This window comes from Pungitius pungitius, chromosome 15 (assembly GCF_949316345.1).
Source record: "Pungitius pungitius chromosome 15, fPunPun2.1, whole genome shotgun sequence".
Taxonomy (NCBI): domain Eukaryota; kingdom Metazoa; phylum Chordata; class Actinopteri; order Perciformes; family Gasterosteidae; genus Pungitius; species Pungitius pungitius.
The window spans coordinates 13,345,054-13,369,128 of NC_084914.1; the positions used below are offsets into that span (position 1 = coordinate 13,345,054).

General features: G+C 47.4%; 1 protein-coding gene across 2 annotated transcripts in view; it reads left to right on the forward strand.

The window, feature by feature from the left end:
• Nucleotides 1-23,301, forward strand: part of LOC119209170 (phosphatase and actin regulator 1-like) — a 28,573-nt gene extending 5,272 nt beyond the window's left edge. The window contains exons 1-12 of one of the 2 annotated variants that reach the window (XM_062557820.1): nt 5,976-6,521; nt 8,416-8,580; nt 13,838-13,918; nt 15,198-15,401; nt 15,681-16,026; nt 16,951-17,156; nt 17,618-17,774; nt 20,048-20,103; nt 20,598-20,659; nt 21,229-21,373; nt 22,417-22,489; nt 22,647-23,301. In XM_062557820.1, coding sequence (XP_062413804.1) covers nt 6,161-6,521; nt 8,416-8,580; nt 13,838-13,918; nt 15,198-15,401; nt 15,681-16,026; nt 16,951-17,156; nt 17,618-17,774; nt 20,048-20,103; nt 20,598-20,659; nt 21,229-21,373; nt 22,417-22,489; nt 22,647-22,662 — 1,872 coding nt within the window. In that variant the 5' untranslated portion in view covers nt 5,976-6,160 and the 3' untranslated portion in view covers nt 22,663-23,301. Of the gene's footprint in view, nt 1-5,975; nt 6,522-8,415; nt 8,581-13,837; nt 13,919-15,197; nt 15,402-15,680; nt 16,027-16,950; nt 17,157-17,617; nt 17,775-20,047; nt 20,104-20,597; nt 20,660-21,228; nt 21,374-22,416; nt 22,490-22,646 lie in introns of those variants that run through there. The other variant, XM_062557821.1, reaches the window with a different exon arrangement.
• Nucleotides 23,302-24,075: the final 774 nt, after the last annotated feature.

A 24,075-nucleotide genomic window follows, 5' to 3' on the forward strand; every position in this document is an offset into this window, starting at 1 on the left:
TCATATATACGATATGGATGTCTGTGTCCGCTTTTCACTCGCTTGATATCAAGTACAGCTCGTCTTTTGTGAGCACGGAACCAGACCCTCATGACCACGCAGCGTGCTTTTGTGGAGCACATCCTGTCCACATTTCCAACGGCTCCAAATAGAAAAGCATGCAGCGTTCTCTTTTCCCCTCATCGCACTTTATTTCATTAAACATGACTAACGCGAACGTCATCTCATCCCTGCTGTGCACCCGCTCCCCCTCCCTCCCTCCCTCCCTCACCCCATCGCCCCCGAACAAAGCTGCTGTCCGTCACCCTCTGCCACCACCTCGCCTGCGACGCTGTCTGCTTAATAAGTGGAAAACCCCAATTCGAGGACCCCTCTGTGCTCTCCAGAGACAAACGAAAGGTCACATGTTTGAGACAACTCGCCACGGTCATACATAACAACAACACCTGTTCAGGTTGAAAGGTCTCGTCGTCAGCTGGACGCGTTGTACTTGCCACGTGGCCTACAGGCCGTCTCTGGAGCACCACTGCTCTCTGGTGGAGCAACAGCAGGGGGATTTGTGTGCAGACGTTAGTGCTGGAAGGATTCATCAGGACATCCATGACTTGATGATATTATCCAACGGGTCACTGGTGGATGCGAGACATTTACAATCTTCTGGCATGGATGCAGCAGTGGATCCTGATGTGGGCCCATTTACTTCTCCACCCTTAACACCAGAATCCAGACAAACAACATTCTCCTGGAATATGAACAGAAACCTCAGTATTGTTTTTGTGAAAAGAATTGTATCCACCGGTAGTTAATCTACTGGTGGATTAAAACAGATGCACCAGTAGATTACAGATACTTTAATCTATTAGTATATTACAAGGGATAATATCTGAATACAACAGTACTACTATGCAATGAATGTACCAAAATGAAAACAACAGTGTAAGTTCCCAAATTAATTCCAGTCATTTTCTGTTGAAATCCTTTCAACTTTGTTATTTTTGCATTTTTGTAAAACAAAAAAGTAATGTATGAACAGCATCAAGACATCAAGCTTTATGGCACATCATTCCAGCCGCAAGCTGCATGATGTCACACATACCCTTTTGTACCTAAAAGTAAAAAACATGCATATAGCAATGTATGCTATTTGAAACACAGCCAAAGACTGATAACCGGTCTAACAACAGCCCCTACCTCTTTATCCTGCACCACCCGTTTGCACGTCGAGAGACAAACCGACTTCTCACCTCCGTCACATGTGGAGGTGTGATGCTGAGCTGCAAGACCCCAACAGTAGCATGTGGTGTACAAGGATTGGAGGAGAGGAGAGTGTGAGTCTGTGCATGGGAAGGTTGAGTGTTCGTGGTGCTTCAGGATGGAGTTTGATTTTCTGGTAAAGCATCTATCTATTACATAGTATTTCAGTTACTATGCATTGTAGAGGTGAAGGGCAGTTTAATCAGAAAAAAATCACACACCATTGAAGAGAATTAACAAGTAAGCACTACCATTGGGGAGCTGCAAGGGAGTAAAAAGTAAAATGTTTCCCCTTGAAATGAATAAAGTAGTATAATGGAAATAGTAGAGGGACAGTACAAGTACCTACAAATTTAACTTGACTATAGCCCTTGAGTAAAAGCATTTTGTTGCTGTGTCCATGAGTAGTTCAAGGACCCTCTCCGACACGGTGATAACGAACTCTTCGGGCAGACCGTAGTACCTCACAGCTCCCTGCTTCACTACCTCCCGCAAAGCAGCGGACACAAGACGCAGAGGTGATGTGGAGTACACGATAAGACGGAGACCAAAGTTGAAGGGGACATCCCAATGTTTTTTTGAAACAGTGAAGAGGCCACGCTATAAATAAACCCCACATTACGTACTTTTAGTAAGGCACTAAAACTCCGCACCGTTTCCGTAAACATTAGCCGTTGAGTTACTCTGTGACATAATTTCCTAACGCACTGTTTCAAGGTAACGTCAAAGTTTGGAAGTGTATTGAGGTCAGGGTTCATGGTGTGTTTAACACTCACTGTGGTGTGTTAATATTCTGCTCATTTTGGTCATACGGACGTTGTTATTTGGAGTTGTGCAGATGGCTTTTTGCTTTTTACATCGCAGCCGTCTGACAGCTGATTGGCTTTGGGAAGCGCATTACGTCATCACGTCCAAACAGGATGTGAAATGATTTGAGACCCAATCGCCCCAACAGATGGCGACATTGTAACAAGAATTGTCATCTTGCAGAGGCCTCCTTCAACTCGAGGTGCAACAACAATCGCTATTTTCTTGCTTTTGGGAAGTTTGGCAGTTTGACATGAGGATCTTGCAAAATAAATGGTAGCTGCCTATAATTTAGCAAGGGTTTATTATTATCCTAGGCTGACATTCTTGTGTTTGCATTCTGTTTTAATGATACATTCTGTTTTTTCAAATAAAAACCATAAATTATATTAAAATGTGGATCCAATTTAGCTCAATCAACCGTCTTATCTAAAAAAAAAGAAAATACCACACATAAAATGTTTGATAGTGGCTGTTTTTCATTAGATAGCAAGTGGGATTATCAAACCACTTTGCAAAAAGGCTGCTTGTGTCATTTTCGGGGCAAAATTTCCTGTCAGATCACATGTCATATAGAATATCAAACAGGCTTGATATCTTGTGTTATTAACTAGGGCTGCAACAATGAATCGATGAAATCAATAAAAACCGATTATTAAACTTATTGGCAACGAACTTCATTATCGATTTGTTGTGTCGCGTGATTATTACGTCACTCACTTGTTACCGAGATGCGCGCGGATCAAAAGTTCAATCTTCAAATATTCAAGGAGCAACCTGGACTTTCAGAACTATTTTTGCAATGTGAATTTGCTGTTCTGTTTTAGAATAAAAGTTTGGAAATTAAAGCTTTTAAACGCTGTTTTTTTTTAATCCGATTCACTGATTAATTGATTATCAAAATAATTGTTAGTTGCAGCCCTATTATCAACTTCGCATTCAAAACTTCTCAACCACATTGAGACAGGACTGGTTACACAGAAAGAGAGGAGGAACAGACCGTCCTGAGTAAATTAAGATCAGAAGCGAGCAGTCATCGGTTCACCATTCTCATTTTACCACAAAACCTCACGGCCTGTCACATGACGTTACGCCCATGTTCAGCAGCGGAGCACAATTATGTCCACAGTGGTTTCTGCATGTCATACGGGGGGAGTTGTCTTCTCCTTTTCAAAAAGCAAGTGGACATATTCCTGTCTCATTGCTGTTTGCCTGTCTCATGTGTCTTTATGCCTCAAAACGAAGACACCGCTCTTGATGTGTGGCAGTCTGTTGCCTTTACATAATCCTGGTGCGTTATTACTGTGCTGCCTGTGGGGGAGGGGGAGTCGATTGAGCTCAATGCTAAAGGGTGAGCCAAGAAGTGCATTAAAAAAATACATTCTTTGCCGTTTTAATTGACATCATTCACCTTCCTTATTGCAAGTGAGACAATTGGAAAAGAGGCAACGCACTTTTACCATCTTGTTCATTATCTTTGAGATGGTATCAAGGGAATGTGGTACTGTGTGAGTGTGTGTGTGAGTACTCAGAGAGAGGAGGACAGATAATAATGCAGAGAGAGATTGACAGATGGGAAGAGACTCAGAGATGCAGGGAGAACAGGAACAGCAGATTTGTAGTGACAGGCTGCTCGGTCGGAAGTTTTGTCACAAACCTGCAACAAATCCTTGGAAACCAGCTCGAACCAGAATCAGAAGAATGAAACAACTCTCTGTCTAGTGAAATGTCCCCCATGTTAGAGCTGTAGTAACAACCATGCTTTTTCCTTGATTTTGTGTTTCCCTGTTTAGAGAATAGCTTCCATTTACTGAGGCTTTGTGGCAGCAGCCCCACGGGGCAACATGTCCATCAGATGTGAGTCAGAGGATTGGCAAATACATCTAAGTAGCTTTGGGTGAGCTTAGCGCGTCAGATTACGTTTATTGTGACAGTTTGTGATACGTGTCAGGTGTGCTCTCAACTGCAGTATGCTTTGTTTGTGATGGCCCCTGCTGAAGGTCCCAGTACACACACACACACAAATAAAACAAATGATCAAATTCCCTTCGAGATTATAGTTATATAGTTTATGTTTTAGCGATCGAACAGACAAGGTAACATCAAATTGTATTTGACCAGGTCTGACCCGACCTTAATTGATAATATTTGTCAGTATTGATAGTATTAATATACTAATATTTCAATACAAATCTTCAGTCCACAGTACCAAAACAAGGACAATATTGATGAAAATAGTTTTGTTTTTTCATACCCGAAGAATGCTGCAAATAGTGAATTGGTCTACATCAGTAACAATCCAAAAAGAAACAGCAACACTAAAGGCAAAAGTTGTACGTTGTGCGTGTTGTCTCCTTCTTGCCTTCTGAATGAAATTCCGCGATGTGCCGCAGCACTGATGAGCGCTGCGTGGCGCAGAAGGTCCTCGTGAGCCACATCGCTAAGTGACCTCTATTTCAGCTTCAATTATCTGATCCTTGTGAGAATTATACAACCGGATACTGAGGCCATGCAGGGTGGCCCCTGATCGGTACAGGATGTGGACCCGTAGAACTCAACATACTTTTGAGACCCCTTAAGTGACAATCCAAGTGGTGCATAGAAGCAATGTTCACCGCTGGGAGAAAGAGAAAGAGACAGCAGCATCTGTGCCTCGAGTGTTTAAAGCCTTTTATTCTCCCTCACTCAAAAGGAGCACGGAACGCTTTCCTTTATCCGTTGACCAAACCAAAATTCAAAGTATCCTCATTTGTGTGAATTTCCATGGCTTAAAAGAGAGGTAAACTTTGAGGGAGGGAGGGATACAGCGAAACAAATGCCTCCGTCCATCATTTCCGAGGTTGGCTTTGATGTCACTGAAGCAAGCGACTCCATTACTGGCCATTAATGTTATCAGCTACCAAGGAAAATGGGCTCAGTAGCTCCGGGGATCGACTTGTGTTTTGAAATTTGTGATGCAAAGAAAGAATATTTAATTGCTGTATACTGAAGTACTGAGCTCTGTGATCGCTGATTATGGTCCCTCTGCTGCGTTTCTTTTTCTTTGATTTCAATTCTCTGGGCTACTGTCCGATGGTATTGGACACGCTGTTGTTCGCTTCTTTGCACCAGTGTCTCTTTTTAAATCTGATTTCCTGAATGTCCCGTCGTGTTTTGGGCCTGTGTAGTCAGCATGTGAGGATGGTGGAGGAATGTGGAGGGCATGTATCCTTGTGTTATTTGTGGATGATGCTGAACAGGTGGATTTGCACGACGTGCAACTGGTTCACTTGCATTTCGCACATATAAGTAAAGAGTTAGTGATTTTGTAGAATGACATGTTGTAGTCTTCAAGAAAATGGCCCATCTAAGCAAATCAGTAACAGCATCATCAGTGTTTTCATTATGTTTAATGTTTTGGCTGTAATCCCTTTTTAACTGAATTTTTAGCAAGACATGAATCCTCATTTAATTAACCCTTCTGACTAAAAACAAATATGTCAATTAAGTCAGAACATACTGTTTTTGCAAAGATAATGCTTATGAAATGCATCACGCAGTGGGGATTCTGCTTGTTTTTTTTTAATACTCAAAACGGTTCCTCGTGTCAGGTTACTTGCACAATTGACCATTTATTGGGATTCTATTATTATTATTATTACTAATCTTATTATCAAACGGGCAACTTGCCCTCCGTCTGCGTCGACCTATCAGAGGAGCGCTCCGCGCGGCCAATCACAGCGCTCCCTGCTCCACTCGTCGTGGATCCGCTACAACCGACTGCAGTGTGCGGCTCTGAGGGAAGGAGAGCCGGTCGCTTCGTTCCTCTCACTCTCCATTTTATTATTAGCCCGCTCGGATCCGACAGCAGGGCTTCTAGCACACCCCCCCACCCCCGTTCTTGTCCGTGGGTGGATTTCTCTCTCTGCATCAGTAGCCGCCGCGCGGTGTGCGGACCTCAGGTAAAGGTGCGCTGTGTTCGGCTCGATGGGAGCCGCTGCTTTTGGTCATGGACGACTCAGTTGATGGGGGTGGGGGCTTCTTTTTTTCCCCAAATTATTATTAGTATTTTGATTTGAACCCACGCCGTCGTTAAAGCAGAGCCACCCCCACCTCCGCGATGTTCAAGACGGCCAATTACCCGACGGTGGATCCCGGGCCCGCCATCATGCAGGGCACCTGGTTCTCCACGGGGTGCCGAGAAACGCCCGTGGCGGTGGAGAAGCCGAGGAAAAAGGCGGCGTTCAGCCTGGTCAAGATCATGTCTCTCGGCGGCAAGAAAGGACACTGCCAGCACCCGCTCAACCTCCAGCAGCAGCAGCAGCAGCAGCACCAGCAGCAGCACCATCCCCATCACCACCATCATCACCACCACCACCACAACAACAACAACAACATGCCCTTCGCGATCCACTGCCACATCGGGAAGGAGATCAAGCACATTTGCAGCAATTGCAGTCGCGGGAACGACACGCAGGACGGTGAGTAGCCGGGATCGAAGCCCCCCGGTGTGGGGTCGCGGCGCTCGTGGGTCCGCTCGATTCTGTTAGAAGTGAGTCACGTGCCTTTTGGGACGCAACGCCACCGATTTGCGTGTCGCTGTTGTGGAAACCGCTTCTGACTGGATCCCAACTTCTTGGGCTCCGAACTGCTTCTCGTTGGTTCTGGGTCCGTAAAAGCCAAGATGATTAGATAAAGTTGGCTCGTTGTGGACTTTTATCTGGGATGTATTTTTAAAAATCGCTTGACAACTGGGCAGGCCGCGTGTACAAAGCCGTCCGCAGCTGAGTGTCATTACATCATCCCTCAGCCATCTTGGTATGCAAACAAGTGTCTTTTTTTGTTAGGGTTAGGGGTTTTTAATGTAAAAACTGATAGACCTGTGTGTGTGTGTGTGTGTGTGTTCCAGTGGTGGAGCATGCAGGTCAAATGACACTAGGCCCAATGCCATTAAACAATTAGAATCACCATGGATACCTTGGAAGAGCTTTTTCTTGGCAGAATGAGCTGCTCTGGCCTCTGCCCGGATTTAGTCAAGATTGGGGTTTATTAGATCATCTTGCAGTTGATTCTAATGGAGGTCCAGTAAAAGAAAGCTGGTGGAGTAAACCTACATCAGACTGACACGCGTTAGATAAGGCCCAGGTAGTTTGGCTTCCCAAGATGCACCAAATATGACATGTACATGATTTCATTAATGTGTAGAGGCACACAAAGAAATATTTGAAGTCATAAAAGTCATCATCATCATCACCGCCATGTCGTAGAGCTGGATGTCAGTCCGCTTTGATTTACCTCTTTGTCCACGTCAAACTTTTGGACCTCCTAATGAAGGCATTTGAATCTGCACTGGATTAAATTGGCGCTCTCTGTATAGAGTTATTTTAGGAGGTGGTGGGAGGGCCAACAAGTGATTGGCTCTGAGGCGCCACAGCGATCGAAAGGGTTTCAACTGCGTTACGGTCACATTGTCTGAATAAAACATGAGTAAGCATATAACAGGTGCCACCTCCTTGTCGGAAAACGTCACCAACGCGTGATCGAATAAACTACCCCCCCCGACAGCACGTGACGGGCCGACAGGACGCCGCTGGTGACACAACGGCGACTCGGGACCCAGGCACGAGAACGGGGCCCTTTTTTTCCCTAAAGTCCATGTGCTCTGCACGGGCTCGAACAGGCCACGTCTCTGCCTTCGCCGCTGTTTGGGTGATGGTGGCTCCCATGGGGGCCGGATGGGTGGCGGCCTGCCAGTGCAACGCCACGCTGGGGATTCAAAAGACGACGCAAGCGAGACAAACCCCAAAAAGCACTGAGTTCATCGGAGCCTTTTGTAGCATCTCGTGAGGGCCGTTTACTTTTAGAATAATGACGCTTTAGGGATTTACGTTGTCCCGGTCGCCCTGCTCTCGAGAGGCACCTGCCAGGGAATGAACGCTCCTTCCTTCACACACCTCAAGTGTTTGTGTTCAATATAGTTTTAGAGAAAGACGCATTTAAAAACGTGTTAAAATAAACCTCTTTTGATGACGAAGTGTGTAAGAGTCTTAACAAGCTGGAGCCTCGTGAATATTTGATGAGGAGCTGAAAGATTTTGCTTTTAATGAGGTGCTGCTTATCAGACTTTTTAACTCTCTTGATGGAGCACATTTTGAGTCATTATATATTATTGAATAATCTATTCACGCTAACTTAACCCAAATAAGCCATCTGTATTACTTTTATTGGGCAATGTTGTTGTGAAAAATAAGATCATTTAAGATTCATTTGTGTCAGTGAGGAGAAGCTGATGGCAGCTTCAAACGGTTTACGCTGATCTGAACCGACTCACCTGCTCTGCAGCCCCCCCCTAACCCAGACCTTCTTGTCTTACAGCTGAGGAGGTGGAGAGGCTGGCCGCCATGCGCTCCGAGTCCATGCTCTCCGGCACCCACACTCCACCCATCCGCCGGCGGAGCAAGTTCGCCACTCTGGGACGCCTCCTCAAGCCCTGGAAATGGAGGAAGAAGAAGAGTGAGAAGTTCAAGCAGACATCCGCTGGTACGCTTTTCTTTTCTTTTTTATGTTCTTAATTCTACAGCGTGTTCAGAAGAAGTATTTAACATGTGGTGTGTAACTGCCTCTGGTTGTGGGAAGAAATAATTCTTCTTTTTGTTAAATTGTATTTGCTGCAAAGTGGAGATTTCTGGTTTTGAAGTCTCTTATGGAGTTCCTTCGGGCCTGCAGGCCAGTGTTGTTCTCAGGGGAGGAGAACAGAAGGACTCAGAGCCCCCGAGCAGACGCTTTGTCAGACCGCATCTTTTGGGTTGGAATCTGAATCCCTAAAATCTAAATCCGGTCCAAGCAGGACAGGGCATTTTGACATGGTGATATTATAGAATCAGAAGCTTAATATGTGGGAGAATCCTGAATGAATCGCTCCCAAGCATAAAAGCATCTACATAGATGGCCCCCCCCCCTCTTCAGCAGCCTCTCGACTGCGTGGAGCTTTCAGCGAGACGCAAACGTGCCGAAGAATTGGACTTTTGCTGCTTGCTTCTGACTTTTGCACTTGATGAAACATCCGTTCATGCTGTATGATAACGGCATTCTCCCCTGTCGCGGTGAAGGACAACAATAGAGAGCTGAGAGCTAAAAGCCCCCCCCCCCCCCCCCCCACCGTCGTTGCAATGGTGCTAATGCACAGTGGAGTCGAGTGAAAAAAAGTCCTCTTTGTCCCTTTTTGTTCCGCGCGCTCCTTTCCGATGGCGGCGTGGTGCTGGATTATGACTCACCAGAAGGGCCGCTAACTGGGATCTCTGGATCCTTCTCAGTCGCTTTCAAGCGGCAGGCGGCGTGCAGCCTCGCGAGCCGCTCCAAATCCCCGCCAGCGGCACCGCGCGCGCACAGCGGCACGGCTACTTCAGCAGGAAGTGTGAACCCAAAAATTGCAAAATTTCAATTCACGCGACGGTAGGTGTGGCTCAGGGATAAATTGGAATTGTCCCATTGCACTTAAGCAGCACACCTCCGTTGAGGTGTTTGCAAAGTAAGCTCACCTGCCAGAGTGTCTGGTTCACCCTGTGGTTATCGGGATAAGCATCAGGCCCATCGAGCGGCGTGAATGCAGGAATAGAGCCGGGAGCGTGTATTGGATTGTGAGTCGGCCTGTTATCTAACGAGACCGAGCATCGGAGCGAAAGGGGGAAACGGATCGTTTTGGAGAAAAGCGCGTCCCGGTCATTGGCTCATTCCACAAAGAAAGATTGAGTGCAACTCTTTGGGCCACTTATAGAGCTCTTTGTAACGGGCTTTTTGATGAAGAGGAAGGTCGTCGCGTTCAGAGGAGGAAAATGCGGCTCACTTCATGGAGGAAACCACATGGACTCTGTTTGACCTCTGGCCCCACTGTTGATTTGCGTTGTTTTATTTACGTATGTAATTCTTTTCAAATGGACCCTTCAACACGCTGCTGTACATTTGCCCCAATTGAATTTGTCACTGCTAAAATAGCCGCACATCTTCTGTCTAGCCTCCAATCCAGGAATTAGATGTCATCATTCCAACCGCTAAGAGAACTGCTGCGACATGATTGAATACTTAGATGAATTTACTGCTACTTCTTTCAGTGGTTTTCACCCCACTTGGACTTTTTCCTATTTTGTACCTGTTTTGGATTTTAGAGCTCTGAGACATGTTCAAACCATGGGATATCTTTTTACAACCTAACCCTGCTTCATACTTCATAAAGCTCTTATAATACCAGTAACCCTTTGTAACGAACTCTGAGGCCTTTGCACAGTGCGTGTATTTATACTGAGATCAATTGGTCAGGTGGTACCGATTTACTAATTATGTGACTTGAGAAGGCAAATGATCGCACCACATCATTGTTTCTTTCAAACTTTCAAATGGACTATTTTTGATTTGGTGTATGGCATAAAATCCCAATGAAATAAATGTTTGTCTGTGGTTAAACCATGACTAAATGTCTAAAAGTACAAGGGGGGGGGGGGGGGGGGGGTTATATACTGACGCAAACCACTTTAAAGGGGTTGAACTGTCCCCTCCCATTCATCTCATTAAAGACCAAGCTGATGACCCGTGAGCCCACGCGTCGTCGTCTTGTCCTTCTTGGGGATGCAGATGTTGTCGTAGCTTGATTGAGCGCTGGGAACATTAGAGTATTAAGGAGGGGGGGGGCCGGCGCACTGTACTCCTCACCTCAAAGAGGGCCCGTCAGTTGGGCGTCTTATCGCCCTGATCTGATGTTATCGTTCCTTCCTAATCCAATTAGGAGCCCCTTCCTTGTGAGCAGCGGTCGTCTGAACGCGCCGTCCTTGCTGTTCTTACTAGCGTTTTCCTTCAAGGACGCGTTTAGCCACATGAAAGGCCCCATGAACGTGTTTTTTTTTTAATGCAGCGTTTCTCGAGAGCCGGGCTGAGAGAAGAAGAAGCCTCCACTTTGAGCTACTGAGCCTCAGGGTTGGTACGATGTGTTCTGACTATCTGGGTCACTTCGCAGTGGAATATATATTTTTTTTTCTCTGGAAAAGAAAAGAAACTAAGCGTAGTGTTCTCAGATCAATTCTGGCTGCACTCAGACATGCCAGTTTTTATTAGACATGCTCTCCGCTACGTGTCCCCCATGAGCATCTGGTCTTCACATCTTGGTACAGATAGAGCCGCCACACGCCGCGTCGGGCCTTTGACAAAATAGTTTGCTGGTATTCAAGGTGATTTAGAGGACAGCGTTTGCTTTATGGACTCTCGCATGTATTATGCATGGCGTCCAGTGGCGTGCGTGCCCCTCGGCAGTAATGGACCCTGTTGTGAACTCCCAGCTGATATTTAGCCAGCTCTTTTGAACCACTTCATATAACGTACAATCAAATATAAGCTGAGAATAAATGAAATCCACACGGGGTGCATCGATACTAGTTTTTATGGCTCTAGCGGGTCCTTCTTGATGAATATAAAATTCCACAATTCTTGCACACTATGATGGTATTGATTTGAATATTAAATAAAAACCATCCACGGACAGCGGGCGCTTCAACTCCAGAGTCCTGAGCTGCGCTTCAGCAGTACCTTCCTATGGTCCAATACGCATGTCTGACAATCTGTCAAGACGTGGCCTCGCAAACTCTTCTGAGCTAATGGTGTTACGTAACCGCGGACACAGCAGTTATGTCATAAAGCTTTGAGTAATTACTTTTCATTTTGGATGAGACGGCAGTATAATCCCTCAACATGTTACAGACAACGCCAGCCGCGCGTCGACCTTTCGCCCCCCTCGTTGGCACTGTTGGATCTTTTGTCATTTTGATCAACATGGTGTCTGTTGTCCAAAACACTTGTTTTTGTTGTTGTTTTTTTCCCCTTTCAGCTAAAGCAATGAGATCATCCACAGGACAGGATTGCTAATGTCCACGTTGAAACGTCGTTCATCCCCAAAAGCGAATCTTCCATGTTGCCATCGATGGTCAAAAAGCACAGGGTCACTAGAAGAGGGTTGTGGGAGTTGAATGGAGATCAACTGCCACGGTGCAGAGATGTCACACCCTACTTTTACTCAAACTCGCATACATGCTCAACCTGAGCCGTTGTCCGTTTCAATGAAGTTGTGTGAATGCACGGAGGTGAAACGTTGGCTGTCTGCTGTGCGACCGGCTGCATTCGTCAATGTTGCTTCTGGGTCAGCTGTTTGATCGGTCTGTTCATCCCCCCTTGACTCATCGAGAGAAAAGTCACTTTTTCTGTCTGCATTTGCATCCCAAGTAGCATGCACAATGGTGCAATTTCCTTTCATTTCACAGTCTTCAATCACTTCCTAGAGCGATTTCTTTCTTTTTTTTGTAACCCATCGGGGTCACATTTGAGTTCCCCCTCTCAACAAAGAAGAGAAAAAGAATATGCCTGCTTGCAGCTGATCTCAAAGTGGCTTCTCTTGGGGAAACGTTCAAAAGTATTGAGGGATATTGAACACCTGGCATCCTGGAGAGGTCATAACGGAGCGCAGTGTTTGGTCACCATTTGGTCTTGTTTTTTTTGGTTTTACACTCCACTGTCTTGGGACTAAGGGCATAGAAAGGAGTGGTCAAGCTGGTCAGTATTTTCATGACTCCGCAGTGAGGATGTGTTGGCAATGAACCCACAGCTCTGTGAGCTCCCTCCTAGGCAGCAGCTACAGAGGCCTTCAGGGACGTCTCTGATCCGTGTGCCCAAGTGCTGTTGCCGATCCTCATTTCGCATTGTTAATTTGTTTCTATGCGGGTGTAGAATTCTAAATTTACCAACCTGATTTGTTAGCTGCCGTTGTTCCGCCTACTGCTACAAGATGTTAAGTGCCTCGACGCTTGAAGCCTAAGAATAGCAGCAGTAGCTATGGGACGTATTATCGCATGCATAATGCATCACGAGAGCCGCGTTGTTGGAATGGCTCCTCCACCCTTTATCTCGTTTGCTAATTAAGGTCCAGGTTTCTAGCTTTAGGTGATCAGAAGATTCTCTTTACAAGAGAGTCCCAGGATACGGCTCCCGCAACTGACGTAGCTTTGAGTTCTTTTACGCGCTACGCGATGAAAAGGTGTAGACATGCATGCAGGCGGAGCAAGAGCAATACAGTATTGTTCTTGTCTAGAACCATTGAAAAGACTAAACTGGGCTATGAATGCACCTACGATCAAGTATCACCTGTGCAGGCCAAGCCTGGTGGATCTTCTTTTTGGCATCTACCCTTGTTGTTGCACTGGGTGCCTCCTCCCTGCCCTGCTGCTATAAATACTCTGTGTCCCACTAAATGTGTACTAATCTGTAGTCCTTAGTAAAACGGCTACTTAGTCCTTTTAAGTCATCTTTATATATAATACAGAATACACATTTTTTAAAGCTAAGACAATGTGCTTGACCTGTTTTTTTTTTAAAGGGTTGTGTTTATTTGTAGCGACTGGGTTTGGGCCTGAGTGCCACAGAGGATGGGAACGGCTAATGGATGGGTGGTTTTGGTCTATTCATGGGACTGGTTGACTAATAACAATGTAGAATAATGCCTGCCCTATCTCGCATTTTCAACCAAAAAACACTCTGAACGAGGGTTTCAGAAGTGGAAAAAAAAAAAATCTTTCAAAAGAAAGGCCGATTCTAATAACCGTGCACGGCGCTATCTTCAAAGTCCCTCATGGACCTCCAGGTATTGACTGTATCATTAGTCGAACCTCGAGCCGTCCGTCTTGACCTGGCTCTCTGCATGCTTTTGTTTTGTGTTAATTAAGGAATGTGAATATGACTTTAACGTTATTCCACTTTGCCCCCTCAGCTCTGGAAAGGAAGATGTCAATGCGACAGAGCAGAGATGAGCTGATCAAGAGAGGAGTTCTGAAAGAGATCTTTGAAAAAGGTGAGCTGACGTTCTACGGGTTACGGTCTGACCAGAGCTGGAAACCGGCTCTGAAGTCCAAGTTGTTCATCTCATTAATCAGTAGTCTCTGAAGTGCGCTCCTCAAGATTTGGCACGGGCGTCTGGTGATATAATCTTTCATTATAGAAATTTTGTGGGGTTTTATACCGTCTTTGATCTTGATTTGATGTGCCCTAGACACAGAGTATTCAAAGCGAGAGAGTATATTTGAGTCTTGACAGCCCAGCGCTTCATGCCTCTGGACATTAAAAAAATAAAGTTGGCGAGGCTCAGAAAGTCTGGCTCTGAAAAAGCTAGAAAGTCTGTTGCCAATATGCCAACGAGGAAATGTGTGGCCATTTCCGTTTTTGTAAAAAAACTCAATTTGTAAAACAAGAACAACGCAAAAACATCAAGTCCATTTACAAAAGGAGCGTTATCTTTTGCAGAGCCGCTCCTTGAAGCTTAAGATACCTCCGCTGTTTTTGCACAATAGCTGCCACTTAAAATGCTCTGAATATTAATTAGGCCAGGTGTCTCTGCCCAGTAACAACCCAGTTTCCATAATCCACCCCCCCCCCCCCCCCGGATGGATCATCAGTTGTTTGCATGCATTGTATCAGCACCGACTCTGATCCAAATAGGAATGGATCAACAGGCAAAAAAAAGCTGACGCCAAAGTCATAAAGCGATTAGCTGCTGGATTGCAGATGGGCTTTAAGTGTTTGCTGCCCCTCTGTGGACCTGCATGTAATGTGGCACACGCCAGCCGAACCCCATCACTACTCTAGATGCATAGTGGCCTTCCAGTGCGCCATCCCAGTAGCTGAATTGTAAAGATCGCTCCTCACGAGGATGCTTCACAGCGAGGGCCTTTGAAGCTCTTTGTTGTGTGACAGCTGCTCGGACTTGAGCATGAGCAAAAACTCCCTTGGAAGACTTTCTGGATGCTAAAAATAGTTTCTCTTTTTCCTTCCAAATCATGGGTGGAGTTAGCATGAACATGAAAGCAGTGTTTGTACGCGAGCAGCTTTGTGCTGTCAGCCTGCAAAAGGTGATCATGCAACAGAAAAAAAAGAACTGTCTGTGATAGAATTTGAAAAAAGCCAAACTTCAGGCTGACAGCGCTCGGCTTTGTGCTGATAAAGGCAGCAAAAACAGCTTTAGTTTTCTGAAGCCACTTCCCATTGTCTGAGAACTGAGCAGTTCATCACAGCAGCGTTCTTCAGACTGCCGCTTTGTTTTTATCTGTTCTTTTTTTTTCTATCAAACGGCTTAGCGACCGTTGAGTTTGGATCCTCGATGGACGGCAGAGTCCGCACTCAGGAGTCCTCTATGAAGTCATCCATGGTCCTGCCCACCAAGAAATCTGTCACCTACTCGAGTGACCTTCAGGACAACCCGGCCAAGCCGCCGCCGTACCACAAGCAGCCTCCCGCTCTCCCCCCGAAGCCTTTCTCCAGGATCCCAAACCACGGCACAGGTCAGTTGATGCTCCCTTTCCCTTTTTTTCCCCCACAAACCCAGATCCAGAAATAGTTGTAGCCTACTTATTACTTTCTGTTTTGGCAAATGAGCGGTGGCTGTCGCTTTAAACGACTACGTGCGGTCGGAGGGGTGTGACCCCCCCGGGGCCTGCTTCCCAGCCCTCGGCCTCCGTCTGTCGGCGCCATCCACGTGTCGTGGTACCAGTTAACCCAGTTCAACTGTCAAATGACCCTTTATTCTGTCCTGTCCTGATTTCTTTTTTTTTTCTTTCTAGATTCCTGCCAGCCAATGAAGTTGCCCTGCATGCACGGCGGGAAGCACTCTCCGCCTCTGCCTCCCAAGAAAGTGATGATCTGCGTGCCTCCGGGGGGACTGGACTCCTCCGGCTCCCCGTCTCCGTCCCCCACCCCCCTCTGTGCGCTCTCCCAAAAGTGCGGCCCCCCCCAGGGCGGGCCCCTGCACCACCACGGCCTGCTGCCCTCCCAGCTCGCCGCGTTCTCCGGCCTCCACCAGAGCCACGGCCACCCGTTCCAGCTCCAGTACGGCAGCTTGCACGCGCCCAGCCGCATCATCGAGGAGCTCAATAAAACCCTGGCGCTCTCCATGCAGAGGTTTGAGAGGTCAGTGGCCGCCGGCGCTCGGGTCATCCGATCGGATTGTCCTCCCAGCGAAGGCAGGTGGAGGGAGGGAGGGGGGGGGGGGGGAGGAGGGAGGGATTATGGATCGGCTTCCATTTGTCCGTATGCGTAATAAAGGTGATTGCTCGATACCGTAAGTACTAGGGGGGGGGGCGGAGGGTCATCATCATCATCATCATGATGTGTACCAGGTCGTATTGTTGTGGCCACGCGTGTGCTGCTCTCCAAGCCCCGGTGTTATTGAGGTCGCGTCCTGCCACGTGGGCGCCGTCGTAACGTACCAGTTGGCCCGGCCTGACATTACAAGCTGCTCTTTACAAGCGCAGCGTTTTGCGAGTACAAAAAAGGACCGGCCGGCGGATTGGAGCGTTATGTAACCGCGGACACGAAGGGCTCTTCCTCGCCAAAGCAAATTTGGGGCAAGGGATAAGGAAATAACGGCCGCGACACAACTGGCCCGAGCGCTGCAGAGGGGCTTGTGTGACGGCATGCTCATCACGAGGAGCTCTGACTAAACGGCGATTAGTCAATCAAATATGCCAGCGGTTGGCACTCGCAATGAGATTGGCGTTTATTTCTGTCCGTTTTTGATTCTGAATGATACGAGTTTAGTTGCTCTTCTCCTTTTGTGCAGAGGGTTGCGCGGCGACTGAGCAGAATGGTACTTGGTCTGCATTCGGTCTCTTTGTGCTCCAGTCTCATTCAGCTAGTGCTCTATATCTTCTCTCCCTCTATACATGGATTAGAAACCCACTGAGCTATCATTGTACCCGAAGCCTCTTTGTTTTAAATTGCTTTCTTTTCTGCTTTGAGCCTTTTTTTTTCTTCTTTTTTTTGCGGGTTATTACTATTTTCAGACTGTCGGGTCAGATCTTTATTAATTTTTTGTGCCTTTCACTCCACCAGCTCGGCGTTGCACGGCTTCGGCCAGTGTCTGGCCCTGGACAGGAGAGAAGTGCCGTCTGTGATCCTCGACTACGAGGACGACAAGGAGAACATGCCCAACGAGTGCGACTACGAGGATCTGCCCAGCATGTACAAGGACGAGGATGACGACGACGACGAAGATGACGACGAGGACGACGACGAAGATGACGATTCCATATTTACGAGTGAGTGGCAGCAGTGGCGCAGGAGCAGGAGCAGGAGCAGGAGCAGGAGTCTCAATTGAAATGCACAAATGAAGGGGTGAAGGCCAGAATTGGGGAAAGTGACATAAATAAAACAACAGGCGACAAACTTGCAAAAACTTCTGACACCGGAGCATGTTGGAGTCTTCTAAAGGTCGTGATGGAGACTTGGTGTAGAATCTTGTTTTTCCAAATCTATATGCAGGAAAACATTATTTTTTTTTAGTGTGCAAAAACTTCAAATAACGCTGGGTTTTAAATGCTAGTCAGGTAGAGCAGTGCAGTAGTTTGGACCTTTTTTTTTTTTTTCCAAACATGTTGCAACCACTTAAATATCAGCATTCAACGTCGCTAAATGAAAAAATGGTAGGTAATGGTTTTGGTAAACGTGGCCCTGGATCAATGCCTCATGCCGGCCGCTCCTCTCGTGGTGTTTGGTTCAGGTACCCTGGCCAAGAAGGTGCTGAGGAAAGACTCCCTGGCCATCAAGCTGAGCAACCGTCCATCCAAGAGAGAGCTGGAGGAGAAGAACATCCTGCCCATGCAGACCGATGAGGAGAGGCTGGAGTCCAGGCAGCAGATCGGCACCAAGCTCAAGAGGCGAGTACATGCATGCATTTTTAAACGTGAATACGTTCACAAACGCATGCACAATTTATTTCTTTTTTTTTCCGGGTACAACTGGCGGATTTTGCTGGAAAAAACCCACCCCGAGCCGTCTCAATCAAACCTTTAGTCTTACTTTGGGCTGACGTTATCCTGCTGGAACTGTGACTCAGTCCAAAGCCCTTTTTCTTCTATAGAAACACTTTAATATCCTTTCATTCTTTTCTTTCGATCAGGATAAATGCTTTATTTAAGATGAAGCTGTGAAAATGGAGCTGACCTAATTTCAGCAATGCATCGCATCACCATTTTCTCTCTCTCTCTCTCTCTCTCTGACTTCCTCCCTCCCTCACTGACTGAATCACACCGTGATGCATGTGCCAAACCATCTCTATCCGACTCCTCCACACAGCAGCACCACGCAGTCCACTTCATACCAGAAGTTTACACACACACACACACACACACACACACACACACACACACACACACACACACACAGTGTGCAGTGTGTACAAATCACAGCAATTCAAATACATATGTTGAAATCATAAGTGGGACTTGTACGAATTGAACAAACAACATGATTTATTTTTTAACGTTGCACGCCTGAACCGACTGACTGACTGATGAGGCTGCGAAGGGGAAAGGCCGCTTGATGGAGACCGGATAGCATAACGAGGTGTGCGATGTGGGGAATAGTTTTGCAAGGGAGGGCTGGAGAATGAGCTAGAGGTGTTGTGCGCTCTCACACCTCACCATTTCCCCCCCCGCTGTGATTGCAACACGGCGCGCGCTCCCAGAAGGCCGTCCTGCTTAGTTTGTCATGTTCCCAAAAGGCTCGGTCACAGTCATCTGATTCCCAATGTCGCACTTGGTTCGCCGTCGCCGGTGTTGTGCAACGTTGTGCCGGGCCAATCCGACCCGGTTATGAGGACGCACTGACTGTTCATCTCAAGAGGAAGCCTTTCCGTGTCTTTGACTGCGTGTTTGTCATTCTCGCTTGCTTTGATGTTGTTCTGAGAAATGCATGTGCATTGCATGTGCATGTCAGGTAAATGTGAAATCGTTTTTCTTTTGGTTTGTTTGAACGATAAAAGTTGGGTTAAATTTTCATGAAGGGGCGTCTCGCCGTCCCGGAAAAGGAGACTCTGATAAAGCGGATCAGCATATTCCCAAAAAAGAATGCGGCTAGTCCTTTCAGAAGCCGGGGGGAGAGGGGGGAGGGGGGAGTTTGACGAGAAGTCATTACGAGCGACCGCTCCCACTGTACACACAGTCCTCTGATCCGCTGTTAATGAAAAAATATTGATTTGGCGCGGCTTCAAACAAACGGTTTTTCCCTTTCGTAAAACCTTGTGTAGCTCTTTATACAATCTCCCTGTTGTCATGTCGCTGCTCTCCGTATTGCACTGAGCGGGCAGACGGGGCTGCGTTGAAAATGGCCGCGTGGATGTGCCTCGGACCCGTTCCTGCATGTTCATCTGCACGTGCGGCGCTTTTCGGCTCAGAGCGCCCCGGGGAAGGCGGAGGAGCGCTCCAGCCTGGGCCTCGGGGCGAGCTGAGACCAGCCGGCCTGAGCACATTCCCATCCCCGCACGCGAGATGGAGGCGATTATTGATCGGGCGCTGACACGACGCTACAATGAGTTAAAAGCACTTGGAGTGACATTCAGGGAGGTGACCTGCACAAACGGCATCTTGCTTTACAATGAAATAATGTGGTTGCTCCTCCGTGTCTCGTGTGCTGGGTTCACTTTTAGCCGCCTGCGTGTCTTGTCGCCTTATTCAGCATCCGACGAGTCTTCAGAGGTGTCCTGCGTTTACGGGCCTTATTCCTTGTATTCTACCGTGCGTCATCATGCTGTCACCCCATTAGAAAAGAGGACCTGGTGTCGCGGCTGACTGACCTTTTTCCAAAAGTGACGTCATGATACAAAAAAAGATTTAAATCTATCCCCGATGAGGAAACAACTAGGGATCATGTTGGTGATAAATACATGCATGTCGAGCTAATTCGGCGGACTGCATTTTCTCTGAAGCCCAGAGTTGTAAAAGCATTGATGCTGAGAACTCGACTGGGAGCTGCCGTCCACGCAGGAAAGTGAATACTGGGAGTATTTGAATCATTTTATATCACAAAAGAAGACGATGACATGTTCTCTCTTGATCTTTACATGATGTTGGATGTTAGCGAGGTAAGTTGATCTGCCCTCTATTCGGATAGTTTAACCTTGCTCATGTTCTGGACGCGTGTTTCTCACCAGGCGCTTGAGTCAGAGGCCGACGGCGGAGGAGCTGGAGCAGAGGAACATCCTCAAACGTGAGTGTCTTCATCATACCCAACATCATTAAGCTGCCCAAGAAAGCTCACAAAATATCCCCCCAAAAAGACGGAACCCCCAGCTTCAGTACGTGCAGGCTTCAGCTGGTGGCGTACATCTTTTGTGTGTGTGTGTGTGTGTGTGTGTGTGGTACAACACACGGCTGCGTTTTCAGGGGCATGTAAGAGCTGTACGTGATCCGAATTCTTTTCGTAGTAAGAAGTAAAATGTTTAAGCTTAACTGGGTCACTTGATCGGGAACATGGACCAAAAAGCCCTGGGACAACTTGAAAGGAGCAGAGCAAACATCAGCCCCCCGATGCCCATCCCTAATAGCATCAAACGGCAAATGACTGAACCTATTTTAGGCCGGAGGAAACAGATCTGGTTTAGTGTGTGCGTGGCTCTAATGAGCCGCATAATGCCGATCGTGCTCTTTCTGTTGTGTTTTGTAAACATTTTGTACACTCAGTCGTCCTCTGGTTCTCCGCAGCTCGCAACGAGCAGGAGGAAATGGAGGAGAAGAGGGAGATAAAACGGAGGCTGACTCGAAAGGTGAGTCCAAAATAGCTCCAAAAGTGCCAAACCCACATGTGATTGTTGCACATTGGGGGGGGGGGGGTGAATAACTGGCAGGGAACGAACCCAGTGACAGTGACCCATCTGCAGAGAGGCGTTTTAGTTCTCGCCAAATCCTTCGACCCCACAGCGAGGCGTCGAGCGTGTCCCCATCACCTCCAATTGCGTTCTAGCACTTTCTGCTCACCTGCCGACATGCTGCTCTGGACCCAAAGCTAGTGACTCTCAGCGTGCTGTAGTGAAGAGCGCAGGTCAATACAACAGAGTTGTGTTTGAAGATTTGATTACATTTGAGTAAGGCGTGTCCAAACGTTTGGATGTGCGGCGGTTTCTTATTAGTCACTCATTTGTAATCTTGGTCAAAACGATTTCCAATTAAAATAAGCAGATTTATTTCTCTGAAATAATACATGTGTGTATTTATTTATTTATTTATTTATTTTTAGCTCATTGATTTGATCCTGAACATGAGAAATCTGACCCGCTGCGTACCGGGATGGTTACGAATGAATTAATTTCTTCACCTGCGCCTCCTCTCCTTCCAGCTGAGCCAGAGGCCCACGGTGGAGGAGCTGAGACAGGCCAAGATCCTCATCCAATTCAGTGACTACGTGGAGGTGTCCGACGCCCAGGACTACGACCGGCGGGCCGACAAACCCTGGACCCGGCTCACAGCCGCCGACAAGGCCAGTACCCCCCCCCCCCCGGGCCTTCGGAATGAAATCGCCTGTTAGCGGGTTTTTGATCATGACGCAGCCCCTACGGCGAGAGGGTGACGACCTCGGCGGTTTGTCCTGCTGCTCACGGCGCGTCTGACTTTTAATGAGGGCTTGGGTTTTTGTTTTATCTGTTTCGCTTTCTTCCCCCGAGCGCCGATGCTGCCGTGCTGAACGCGGGAGGTCTCACCTGAGGAGCGCTCCTCATGTGAAAAGCCATGGGCGATTCAGTGTTTTTCATTACGCAACAACTCCCCCCCCCCCCCACCACCACCTTACATAAGAGTGATCGTACAGGCTCTCTGCCTCGGGACCCCTCGCCACAGTGAGGCTCTGCTGGGATTTATTTCTCCTCCTCCCGCTTCTACCGGCGAGCACACGTCGAAATATGGTTCGTTCTCCTGTGGCAGACGCATGGTCTCCGAGAGTGGAGGCCATTGTCTGAGTCATGCCAAGTATCAAAAAGCTGTGACATCACCGACTCGAGTTGATGTCATGATGACATTTTAGAAGGCATGTAGGGGTTTAGAAAATAACTAAATAATGAAATGACTGGAAAGGCACAGCACGCCGTTTTATTCCCTGGAACTTTGACTCATCCTCACTTTGCGCCAATCATCCTGCCCTTGGGCAAGTGTTACTAAACCTTAGATTTCATACCTTGGCCACCACGGATTACATCTGTGTTTTTGATCATTGACGACCTGTAACAGGTATACAATACTGCAATGTTTATTCAATTTATGTTTTTAGTTCATGTCAATCGTTGACTCCCCAGGTGGAACGGCGGCCGATGGTGCATCGTACTGTTCATGCTCTCGGGTGTCTCATGGGGGAGGAGATTTGAGGGCTCTTGTGTTGCTAGCCCGAGAATTCGGGCTAAATATTTTCAGTTTGCGTCCCGGAGAGGAACGTGAATGATGCATGAAGCGGGCTGAAGGGAGGCGGAGGCGAGTTTGTGCACCGACCCGCTGCGGCTCCTCTCAAATGTCCTTCTCGTCTGTCCTCTGCAGGCAGCTATACGGAAGGAGCTCAACGATTTCAAGAGCCACGAGATGGAAGTGCACGAGTCAAGTCGCCATCTAACCAGGTAACGCCCGCGCACACACACACACACACACACACACACGGTTATTGGCCCCCTCTCGGCATCGGCCCGTTGGCACGCCGGAGGTAAGCGCTGCACAGAGCGGCTGATGACCTGTGTTTTTTTTGTTGTTTTTTTTTCCCCTGTGCCCGTGTGCTAGGTTTCACAGACCATAGCAGACCACCACTGTCTTGAGCGGTGCCGGACCGGCGCTCTCCTCCACTGAGAACCTTAAGTGCTGGACAGTCAAATGGTGCCCGTTTCTACAACAAGGCCATATCCTCTGAGATGCCTTTTTTCCCCCCAAGAGCCACACACATGAGTCGGTACGACGCATACAGGACGCAGGCGCCAACCAACCCCACCCTCCCCTCCATCCACTGACGTAGCACACAAATGACTCCGGCTGATTCCCCCCCCCCCTCCCCCTGTGGATTGAGCTCGTTTATTTTTTTTTGGTTCCGATCGACCGACCGACCAACGCTTCAGACACGGGCGACCGTACCCGTGCTCATCGCCACACCGCCGGACTCGTCTCAGTGGGCGTGTTTTTAATCCCCCCCCCCCCCCCTCCCCACCCCCCGTGGACCCCTCCAGGCCTCGCGGAGAACTCTGTGCGACGATGCAGAGTCGATTTTGTTTTGAGCTCGCTGCGTCTTTGTTGCACCTGCTGGGACTTGGAGAGACACGCTGGACGGGAGGAAGGGTCCAATGTAGGAATGATGTGCAATACTTCCTTTCCTCTGCTTGTCCTAGGCTATGTCCCCCCCTAGAGTCCCCTCTGAGTCATTGCTATGTAGTTCCCCCCCCCCCCCCCCCCATGTGCAATTCTCACTGTACCGACGATGTTGACATCTAATTGCTAACTGTGAATTTGAGGGTGCAGGCAATGCCCCACTCTCTCCAAATGTACATTTTGTTCATAGTGGAGAAGGAAAGTTGCATTTTAAAGATGAATCGTGCTTGACAAAGTGTCATTCATGTCACAAACGTTTTGACTTTAATGAAAGAGTTGCAGATATATTCTGGTTGCAGTGTGCGTAAATCTCAACAATGATCTGTTTCATATTATTTTGTCAGTCTTTATTTGTCCATGGCACTTGGATCTTAACTGATTAATGTACGTGTTTTCACATGTCCCAGCTCATTTGATTGGAAACGGAATACCGAGAGCTGGCTCATCGTGCGTGTGTGCGTGCGTGTGTGCGTGTGTGTGTGTGTGTGTGTGCGTGCGTGTGAGATAAGCTTTTCACCAAGAGATAGTAGTTGTTGTTGTTGTCGTTTTTTTGGTCTTTTTAGGTTTTTTCTGTTTTTTACTGTGCTTGTACACTACGTCACACTTCAGGGTAACATTTTTTCATTTCTACTTCATTCTAGGAAGACAAAGGAGGACTTTTTTTTCTGCGTTTCTCTTAACTGAGCCTCCAGAAACAAGTTACCAACACATTCAGACACGATTTGATTCCATATCAAATCTACAATTGAACACGACAATGCAATCTCAATTTTGAAACAAGAGTCCAGGTAGGAGCGTATTCGTTGAGTCAGGATTTATAAATTTTTATTGCCAAAATTCTTTGCACTAGGAG